This window comes from Lactuca virosa, chromosome 9 (genome assembly GCF_052849685.1).
Source record: "Lactuca virosa cultivar CGN04683 chromosome 9, Lactuca_virosa_CGN04683_v6, whole genome shotgun sequence".
Classification (NCBI taxonomy): domain Eukaryota; kingdom Viridiplantae; phylum Streptophyta; class Magnoliopsida; order Asterales; family Asteraceae; genus Lactuca; species Lactuca virosa.
Window position 1 is genome coordinate 292,006,098 of NC_136434.1, and position 11,119 is coordinate 292,017,216.

Consider the following 11,119-nt stretch of genomic DNA (forward strand, 5'->3'; position numbering starts at 1 on the left):
CATCATATATTTTTCAGATATGCTCTTAACACGTATTTCAGGCAATATCAAATATCACACACCAAAAGATATTTAATACATTATTCGATACTTGTATTAAAATCATGTTCATGAAAGTGACTATGCACCACTACAAGAAAAAAGACCCTTTTACGACGCGCAAACCACGACACTCCTTGATTTATGTTACGCAAAAGAGTGTGACATTAAAAAAGTGTCATCTCTTAAAAAAATTTAGGGTGTGTTTGGTTGGGTGGAATGGAATGACAAAGGAATGGAATTGACTAAGTAATGGAATGGATGAGGTAATGGAATGTTTCATTACCCTTCCATTGTCACGTTTGGTTAGTTGATGGAATGGAATGACTCATTCATCCATGTTGTTTGGTATGTACAAAAAAGAGAAAGTAATGGAATAAAAATAATTTACAATGACAAAAATACCCTTACAACACAAAATTCATAGAATTCAATAAAATTCAACATTATCTATTTGGAAATTATAGTTTCTATTCTAAATGGTTTATATAAATAAGAACTTTTATTTATAATAAAAAACTTTATCTCATAAAAACATATTAAAGTCTAGCCAACACTAACAAACTAAAATTATCATAATTTTCATAACTTAAAAAACTGCAATATTATAAAAAAACATATAAATAACGTTAAGCATCATCTTCAAGCAAGTCCTTTACCCATTCAAATTTGTCTTCATCCTCAACGGTAAAGAAGATTACCATCAACTCATCATTCTTTGAAAGCATACAAACTGCCTTGTTACAATCACGGACAGTTAAACCAACAACTTTTTTCATCTCAGAATTAAGTTTTTTACGTAGGTCTTCTCTATCTCTCTCGATCCCAAAAACCGCATTAAAGGTACTTGTTGCGTTATCAATCTTTGAACCAATTATATCTGCCGAATCTTTCAAGCTGTTCATCAAAGGATCCCAACTATTTCTTCTTTTTCTCTTTCGTTGTGTACTCAAATCTTCTTTAGAATGAGCATATGTAGGACTACTCACAGGAGCATCAACATCTATATCCTCTAACCCATCTCCAGTTCCTTGCATGTAATCGTCTGGATCCTGTTGTTCGTTATTTATCTAAGATATAACATTCGTTGCTGTTTGAGCATCTCTTCCATTAGCACGATCCTTCCCAAATACAAGACATAGGTCCCAATAATGAGGAAACTTTTTGCCTCTCCATTTTGCAGCATTCTTATGTACCTAAAAAAAATCCAAAAATAAATAAATAATACATTATGCTAAAAATACTTAAAAAATAGTTTTAAATCATTCAATTAAAAACATTACCAGAGCATATGCTTGCCAAACAGATTGAGGAGCTTCAAGCATCTTATTTTCATAATCCCATCCAAAACCACTTGTGTTGTTCCATGACATCATATCATGCACCGCAGACCAATCACTCTTCAAAGTTTTTATGCGTGATTCAATATGTGGTTTTGCTTTTATTCCCGAGTTGGGAAGTGAGACTGCAAGTCGTGTTTCCACCGCACCAAAGAACCCAGGCTTAAAACCATTGTCAGATTTAAAGTGAGAACCTGAATTGAGTATATCAACCATAGCTTCAACAAGTTTCTCGTCTTCTATATCATTTCACTTCCTTTTATTTTTTCCTGGTCCCCTATCACCATGAATTTGTGACTCCATACCTTGACAATTAAAAAAAAAGATACATAAAGAACTATAGAAACATTAACTAAATATATAACAAGTCACTATCAAACACAACTGAAAACACTTTATTACTAAAATTCCATAAAAATGTATCACAATGTACTTAATGCAACAATAAGAAATCAGTTATGCCTAGATCTCCAAGAATTAAACATTGAGTTAGCGAAGTTTTCTCTAAAAGCCGTCCATTCATTCGATGTTCCAATTGTTGTTATGTGCTCGACTTGTGATCCAAGATTTGTATCCTCCTCATCGTTGATTGTGTCAATAATGTCATCATCGTCAAGTGGATCATGTGGCAATTCCTTTCGTATAAAGTTATGTAGAAGGCAACAAGCAAGGATAATTTTATTTTGTGTCCGAATGGGATAAAATGATGGACTTCTAAGTATAGCCCATCTTTTTTTTAATACCCCAAAGCAACGTTCTATGACATTCCTTGCAGCTGAGTGCTTCATGTTAAAATATTCCTCTGCCTTTTCTGGACGATGACCATTCAACCAAGTATTCAAATGATATCTTTGACCTCTGAATAGTGCGAGGAATCCTTCTCCATTCGTGTACCCGACATCAACAAGATAATAGTTGCCTTTACTAACTTGTAATCCATTTTCTCGAAGCATTGCACTACGTAGTATTCTACCATCTGCAACAGATCCTTCCCAGCCTGGTAATACATAAATGAATTGCATATCAGGAGTGCAAGCAGCAAGTACATTCGTTGTAATTTCGCATTTTCGATTTCTGTATCTAGGTTTGTCTGCCTCTGGTACATGTACACTTATGTGTGTCCCATCTATTGCTCCTAAACATCCCTATAGCCAAAATTAAATATGTATGAGAATTAGAATACTAACCAAGAATAATCTATATACACTCGAGTTTAGCAAATCACATACCTTGAACCATTTCCATCTTTCATCAGTTGAAGTTTCTAATATAGGCTCGGGTTTCTTAAACAATTCTTTTTCCAACCGAATAACAGCATTGAGTACATTATTGAAATGTTTACTAATTGTCTCTCCTGATCTATGAAACTGAAACTTCGCCACACGATTTTTCACATGGTGGGCCAAAATATACAAAAAAATCGCCACTTGTTCGTCAATTTGGAGATACCTAGAGGCCTTTAACTTGCCATCAATCTCAACCATACGACAAAGCTTAACAAACGTTACCCTATTCATTCTTAATTGTTGTGTACAAGTCTCATCACTTTCGTACACTAATCTTTGCATATACTGCTTTCTCTCTGGGTATAACATCTTGTAGCGAGGTCTAGTTGGACACATAAATATATGTATGGCAATAATAATACTCACTAGTTGAAAATACCAATTTACCAAACTGATTATTTCAATCCACAATGTACTAAATGCAACAAGTTTCTTTGTTCTTTTTTGTCTATTCATTTTAAGGCGAGCCATAACTGCAATAGTAATAAATTTTTGTAAAATAATGAAATATTGAAAGCATATAAAATTTATTAATGGTTGAAGCTGAGGTGGCACTGGATGCTAATCCAAAAAGGTGTGGTTCATATGACATGCCAAGTGGGACTGGGCGGACTGTTGTGGGTCAGCCCTTGGTGGGAGTGGGTGGGTCAAAGGATCCGGGTCCGGTGGTTACGGGTACGCCAGGTAAGAGGAGGACCCTGGTGTGTTTGTTAAACAGGAACCCAACTGATTTTACCATAATCGGTCCTGGGAATAAGTACATGAGAAGGTTCTGACTTTTGAGGTGAGTTGAGTTTGGAAATTTTTTATATATGAAGTAGTATGTAATGTATGCATATCATCAGATGGAAACTAGACTTTGTGACTCAGATCTCATGGTTTCTTAAGGTCAAACTAAACTTTAGTCGTGTGTTTGGATTTATGGTCTATGTTTTTTTATGTGTTTTTTTGGTAAATCTATCATCAAACTTGTCATATTTCTTTTGTCCAGGTCAAACTGGTGGGAAACTCTGTGTGTGTGTCTGTTTGTTTTTTTTCATGAACAAATTACATATCCCTGGATATGGTATCTTCTTCTTGCATGCATATTTTGTGACAGATTTTTCAAACTGGTGGGAAACTGTGTGTGTGTCTGTTTGTTTTTTTTCATGAACAAATTACATATCCCTGGATATTGTATCTTCTTCTTGCATGCATATTTTGTGACAGATTTTTCTCCAGACCTGTCATCAAAACCCCCTGAAATGACACCATCTTGGAATCTGAAGATGGGTGTAGAACTCTTCGTTTTTAGGGTCTATATGAAATACAAAGAGCTATATGGTTGGAATGTAAAGTTTTTATGATTTTCTTTTTAGAACGACAGCTAAAAAAAGTTTTAATGATTTGACCTGAATAAAGGGATGAAACAACATTCTAGCGTTTAGAAAGATTCTTGTTAATCCTATATCCCATTCAATCTAAATCTACAGCCATATACACAACATATGTTCATCCCCCATTTACAAAATTCAAGTTTTCTTATCAGATTTATACAGCATACAAACAATAATTTACAGCTCTAATTATATGATATCAGTGGCACACAGAAAGAAGAACACGCAATGAATAGAACACATTCAGAAATTAGATAAACAAAAATAAAGGCAGAGAGATGCTAACCTTCACAAATGACGTTTCTTGATGAGTATAACTTCAGATCAACTTGAAAGAAATCTTAAAAAGGGGATTACCAGTACTAAGAATGGTCGAATGAAGCCCTATAAAGAGACGATCTGCTGCCATACGTGGCTGATTTTATGCGATTTTGGAGATTGTGGTTGCTAATTTGTTTCCGATTTGGAGGGAAATCAATTGATATCTAGCTGATTTTTCTGCGTTCATGATAGATATTAGGGGCAAAATGGGAAGATGTGTAATAGCGCTTGAATGGAATGAAAAAAAATCAGGGGTACCCCCTTGAATGAAAACAGCGTGTTCAGGGGGAATGTGATTCCCTTTTGAATGGAGATATCCTTTCCTTACTCCAACCAAACACACGTCTTGCCATTCCATTTGAATGCTTTATTCCTTTCCTGTCTTAATCACCCCTTACCAAACATGCCCTTAAGAATTTAGGTCACGTATTATTTCGTGCCCTTAAATTAGTGTCTAATTAAAAAAAGAAAAAAACACGGAGGGCACCTTTGATAAAATGTGTGTCGTGTAAGGATGTGGCTTTATAAATTTTAATGGAACGCGCGTTTTCCGACCTTTAATAGCTAAGCGGGAACGAAGTCCCCAAAAATTAGAAAACCCCGCCCGCCTTGTTCTCATCTTCCTTCGTTTCTACTTTTCTCTTTTCCATGGTTTGGCTTAACGAAGATCTGTGAATTCCATGAGTTATCGCTATGAAGTGTGGAATGCAAAGCTTGATTCTCGTTTGTTTATGATTTCCCATAGATAAATCAAAACAACACACAGACGAAGAACCCTAACGTGCGTCTTCCTTCTTAGTAGGTAGCGGGAGGTCTTTTATTTTCTTCTAAAATCCCGATTCTCTCATTTTTCTATCGACTTAGTACGTGCTAGGGTTTTTAGTGGTGATCGACGGGTACGAGACATAATAGAACAACTGAAGAGGCTATTACAAAGGGTTGAAATCGTATGGAATCGTTTGGAGATGATGGAGTTTAGCTTTCACCTTCGTCAAATCTTAAGGCGGAACAAGACTGTTGAGATTGAGGGTTTTTTGCTCCAAAAAATAGACCTTACAAAATCATTACGATTGAGGGCTCTATGACGAAGAACTAGGGATTCTAAGCCCAACAAGGTTTCCTCCTCTCCTTGAATTCACGTTTTCAAAACCTAAAAGGGAATTTAGGTTTCTCTCTCCTATTTTAGAGTTATCTTATTAAATCGTCTTATTCCTTCACCCAGCTTGGCTATGGATTCCTGGTATGGTAACACAACCCTACGACTTGGTTACTCTCGAGCCTACAAGGGTCGTTGAAACCCTCAAGAATCTCACCGCAAGGTTTCATGACTACAGAGTGGTTGATGTCGTGAACTTGTTACCCACTGCCAATGATGGAACCATCAGGCATTTATATATACAGGTGAGTAATCAAATCTTAGTATAGTCATCAGTAAACACTTTTTTTTTTTCTGAATTACGCTGTTTGTAAATCTTTTGAATCTTCTAAACACAATTGATGTTTTATTTCTCTACGCTCCTACAAGTCGGGCTACTGCTTGTTATTTTTGGTTGCTTTGTTACTATATAAGACAGCAACCTGGTAATCTTTGAATAATTAATCACTGCCCGTTTAGGGATACTTTGTGGTGAACACCAACTGTTTGATAAAATGCCCCAATGAGTGACTCTTGTGTTTTAATGCTATATTATATATTTTGAGCAAGGAACTACACATGTACAATAGCAATAACATTGAGGTAGATTACATGTATTGTTCTTTTATGTGTTATTGTGAGACATGAATTCACCTGTTCAGATGTGATCATTGACAATGCGGAAAGCAAGCAACCAAATAAAAGGAGTTATAACCTTGCAAAGGAGTTATAACCTTGCAGTGGATGCTTGAAAAAGACAAGGTCAAAACTGATATGATACACAAATTACGTGTAGCATCTAACAAGTCCTTCAACTTCACCTTTTGCTTTGGAGTTCTATCACCACTGCAAACAAGTGAAGTATGTTTCTATCTCTTGAAATTTGCCCTAATTTATAAAACAAAAATAAGGTTGTAAATCTTACTGACGAACTATAGCAATTATATATATATATATATATATATATATATATATATATATATATATATATATATATATTGTTTGTCTTTAGGTATCAGATGAACGGATTACGATGGTTACTGTCACTATACAACAACCATTTGAATGGAATTCTAGCAGATGAAATGGGCCTGGGGAAAACTGTTCAGGTAGTATGAGGCTCCTTTAAAATCATTTTTTTTTGCTTACTAGTTTTATCTTGGGCAAAGTATATATAGAAAACACAATGATTCTGGTTTAGAACGCGCTTCTGTTTTTACAACTTGTGATGTCGTACAGAAAATCGATACTAATTTGGGAATGGAAGCTTCTGAAGACAAAAACATAGTTAATGAGACTCTTATAGAGAGTCAACTAGCTAGTCAACCCACCAATCTAGAAGCATTAAGTGCAGTTAAGACGTATGGGTTAAAGGATGAGGTGGAAATGGAATCATGTGTAAATAATCATGTATTAAAGAAATATTCTAGTAGGGTACATCTATCCTTCTATAGTGATCATGTTCACAAGCATAATAGAGGCAATATGAAGATAGATATTAGAGATGATGATGAAAGTTATTTTAGGTATAATCATTATAATAGTAAAAGGAGGGCGTTTGGGTCAAGATCATGTGATGGATACAAAAGAATAAGGAATATGTTGACTTCTAGGTATCGTAAAGTAGCTCCAAAACCCAAGGATTATGGTAATAACAATAATATTCCATTCTAGTAAATTACATATTTTGATGTTTTATACAGAATTTAAGTTATTTGGTTTGCTGTTTTAGGTAGTGAAGTTAGGTCCTTTTACCATAAAAGGAAAAATATATACATGAGAGAACAATATCAAGCAGATAAAGCATCTAAGAGGAGGAAGTCTTTCCATCATTGCTCAAAACCTGCAAACACTAAAGATACTTATGGTATTTCTCTCTCTCTTTCTCTTGAATATTATGTTAGGTTTTATAATTAACAAGTCTCTGATACATATGATTTTTGTTGGTTTTAGTGAAATTTAGTATAAAGTCGTTTAAAGTGCCAGAATTATACGTTGAGGTACCTGAGACTGCAACTGTGGGTTCACTTAAGGTATGTTAATGAAATTAGTCAAGTTTTGAGTATCTTTTTGTCAAATTCTATATTCATATGATCTAATCATATAATATATTATGTTATGCAAATTATATCTTTTAGAGGAGTGTGATGGAGGCTATTACAGCTATTCTACAAGGTCAATTACATGTAGGGGTACTTGTTCAAGACAAGAAAGTTAGAGATGACAACAGAACATTAGAACAAACAGGGATTTCCCAAAAATGTAATCTTGAATCTTTAGGATTCACATTGGAGCCTACTTTACCTGAGCCTTCTTCTCCATCTCCATCTCCATCTCCTATACAGAAAGAAACTCCATTATTGATACCTTCTAGTCCCGTGTTGGAGAAGAATGAAGTAGAACATGTGAATGCAATAAGTGAAGAAGAAGGAGGAGAACAAGTGGCAGATTCAAAAGCTCTTGTGGTTGTAGATCCTGAGATACACTCAATTGTCCCTTTGAGTGAACCAGGAGACCTTTTTCAGTGTCTGAAGGAGAAGCGCTTGTGGAAGCTGTTGAGACCCTTGGAGCTGGAAGGTCTGTGTTTTTTTTTACATTTAAAAAAAAAATAAAAAGTTATTTATTTATTATTATTATTATCATTTCTAATATTTGTTTGTAAAAAATTTGCAGATGGCGTGATGTTAAATTGGCAGGCACATGCTTACTGGTCTCAACATCAAAATGAGAAACATCAGAAGACAACAATGTAAAGAAAAGTTGATGTGATTTCATTTCTCCATCTTTTTTGGTCGTCTAAAACAGTATTTGCATCACTGCAAGGAAAAGATAGTTCAACAAAAGTTCAATGTTCTTTTGACAACCTATGAGTATCTCATGAACAAGCATGATAGGCCAAAACTGAGCAAGATACATTGGCATTATATTATAACTGATGAAGGGCATCGTATAAAAAATGCTTTCTTGCAAGTTAAATGCTGAGTTGAAGCATTATAATAGCTCTCACAGATTGCTTTTGACTGGAACTCCTTTGCAAGCCATACAAAGATATATATATATATATATATATATATATATATATATATATAATACTGAAATTTGTCACTGGAGGAGAGCTTTTTGACAGAATTGTAAGCTCTACTTTTTGATAGAAGTACTATTTGATACATAAAATACCTAAACTACCCTCGTGACCCTTCCATTGATTGACAGGTTCAAAAACGAAAGCTCCCAGAGAAGGAAGCCAGGGGATACTTTCAACATCTTATTGATGCAGTTGCCCATTGTCATTCCAAGGGTGTATATCATAGGGATTTAAAGGTAAGAGACACAAAGTTTTAAGAATAATCAGATCATTTAAGGTGTAATGATTTTTATAGTAAATGTTTTATTTTCTATTAACAGTGTTCTTGTAATATACATATAGCCTGAAAATCACCTTCTTGATTCCAAAGAAAGGCTAAAAGTTTCAGATTTTGGACTCAGTGCACTCCCACAAGAAGTAAGCATATAATTATTTTCCAAATCTTTTTCACAGTACTTGTGGAACCCCAAATTACATTACAATAGAGGTTCGCCAAAACAATATCAAATTTTAATAAGCAGTTTTCTTCTAATTCCTATGCTTTGACCATGGTTGACTTTTAGGTTTTAAGAAAAAGTGGATATGATGATGGAGCTGCTGATATCTGGTCATGTGGAGTCATCATGTATGTCCTGTTGACCGTATATCTTCCATTTGAGGAGTCAGGTCTTCCAGCTTTGTATAAAAAGGTTAAATATCAAAAACTTTTATTAACATAATTATTTTATAAAATGGTTTTATATTTAGTTTTTAAGATCTTAAACTACTCACACACATGTCAGTGCTGCTGAATTTTCATATCCTTTCTGGTACCCGAATCATTGAAGGAAACCATCCCCCGCCCTCATGGCCTATTGAAGGAAAAATTGAAATCATTGATTTGAAGGTATTTTATAGTTATTGGTGTGCTAAATAAATAGAAAATTTGAATTTTTTACCTTTATATGTTTTTAAGGTTAATTTTGTATCTTTTATGTTCGTTACACATATAAAGGAGGGAATTGAGATTGCAACCAAATATGATGATGCCTTGTTGCTGTTTAGTGGTGGAGAGACTCGTAAAGATGCAGGACCACGAAGTGAGGCACAAAGTTATTGGATAGTTGCTGACTCAAAATGATGGCTTCGTGAGCTTTTATAGTTTTATTTATTTATTTATTTTATTTTTTATTGCATTATCAATTATTATAGTTGTTGACTCAAAAGGATTCATCAATTTGTTTTTGTTTTTATTGCACAAAGTTATTGGATAGTTGCTGACACAAACAAAAATTATAAGAAAATTCAGTTGTTTATGTAAATCATGTGAACAGGTTGGTGATGTTGTGCTCGTTGAGGATGAAACAGTGATGGACAATGAGTTTCAAATGGTTGGATTAGATATCTTTACGATTCTACCCCTGATAAGTTGCTTTTCCTTAGGTAGGATATAATGTTGTGATACCAAATCGGCGAGAAATCGGAAAGGTAAGCATTTTATCCCAAGGATCATCATCAATTCTTTATTTCATTTTTTTACAATATAAAAATTCTTTATAAATAATACTAATACTTTAAATTTCATGTATTTAGGTGTGAGGGTATACATTTAACATAAATTCGGGGGCTCAATTCATTTGGAATATCCATCATCCCATCAAGTTTGGTAAGTAGGTGGGGGACTCTCTCACGTAGTTAAAAATTAGTGTATGCCAATTCCGTGAACTCACCAGATCTTATCCACAAAATATCACTGTATGTTCTTTTAAGAATGCATAATCTACTGTTTCTTTTTTACTTAATGGAGGACTTAATGGTGTCATGACTTAATCTGCTATGCTTTTGGACAAATTTAGAATTTTTCATAGCTAATGTTCTCTTTGGTCTAGTTTCTTTTTTATACTTAATAGACTAAATGTGGACAAGACTTAATCTGCTACGCTTTTGGACCAAATTAGCATTTTTCATAGCTAGTCAACTTGTTATATCTTATGTTGATCTGATCAAATTAGTTAATAACATTTATATAACAACTCTATCATGTAGCTAAACATGATTGTGTGATTAATAAAAGCTTTTTTGTTTCAGCTAATGTTCAAGTCATTACTTGCCATCCATGCCCGATGGACAGCAGTCCAGTACACTAGGTGGCAAACCAATGATATGGAGGATTTTTTTTGACATGATATTAGAAACAAGAAGGTGCCTTTTAATATCAATGTAGTATTAGGTTATATAGTTATGGAAAACCTCTTGATAACAATGTACAATCAGACCCCCTTAATAGCAATGTATTACAATTTTTTGACATGATATTATGGATGAAATTGATTGTTTTGGTATATATTTGTTTCAATATTTTTGTATTATGCGTAAATGAGTATCGTAAAGATGCGTCGTAAATATATATCGTAAATAGTTGCTGAAGTTTATGACATGAAAATGCGTGTCATCTTCATTTATGACAGAGGCTTTAATGATATGCAATGCGTGTCCTAAATGTGCGTCGTAAGATTACGACACGCAAATGCGTGTCGTCTTCCTTTATGACAGGGGCT

The 11,119-nt window shown here is 34.2% G+C and overlaps 1 protein-coding gene and 1 pseudogene across 3 annotated transcripts; one reads left to right on the plus strand and one right to left on the minus strand.

The window, feature by feature from the left end:
* Positions 1-668: 668 nt before the first annotated feature.
* Positions 669-1,682, minus strand: LOC145140644 (uncharacterized protein At2g29880-like; annotated as a pseudogene).
* Positions 1,683-4,938: 3,256 nt separating this feature from the next.
* LOC145140361 (telomere repeat-binding protein 4-like) lies at positions 4,939-10,888 on the plus strand. Of its 3 annotated transcripts, none has more exons than XM_079073877.1 (17): positions 4,939-5,477; positions 5,585-5,763; positions 6,160-6,358; positions 6,510-6,606; positions 6,737-7,145; positions 7,230-7,364; positions 7,451-7,530; positions 7,636-8,074; positions 8,171-8,628; positions 8,711-8,818; positions 8,903-8,999; positions 9,146-9,271; positions 9,365-9,468; positions 9,577-9,709; positions 9,896-10,049; positions 10,155-10,227; positions 10,650-10,888. In XM_079073877.1, the coding sequence occupies exons 4-9, from the start codon at positions 6,517-6,519 to the stop codon at positions 8,248-8,250; spliced, it is 1,233 nt and encodes a 410-aa protein (XP_078930003.1). In that variant the 5' UTR covers positions 4,939-5,477; positions 5,585-5,763; positions 6,160-6,358; positions 6,510-6,516; the 3' UTR covers positions 8,251-8,628; positions 8,711-8,818; positions 8,903-8,999; positions 9,146-9,271; positions 9,365-9,468; positions 9,577-9,709; positions 9,896-10,049; positions 10,155-10,227; positions 10,650-10,888. The 3 variants fall into 3 exon arrangements, with proteins under 3 accessions (XP_078930003.1, XP_078930004.1, XP_078930002.1); XM_079073878.1 differs by having other exon boundaries at positions 8,925-8,999; positions 10,155-10,235; XM_079073876.1 differs by having other exon boundaries at positions 8,925-8,999.
* The last annotated feature ends 231 nt before the right edge of the window (positions 10,889-11,119 follow it).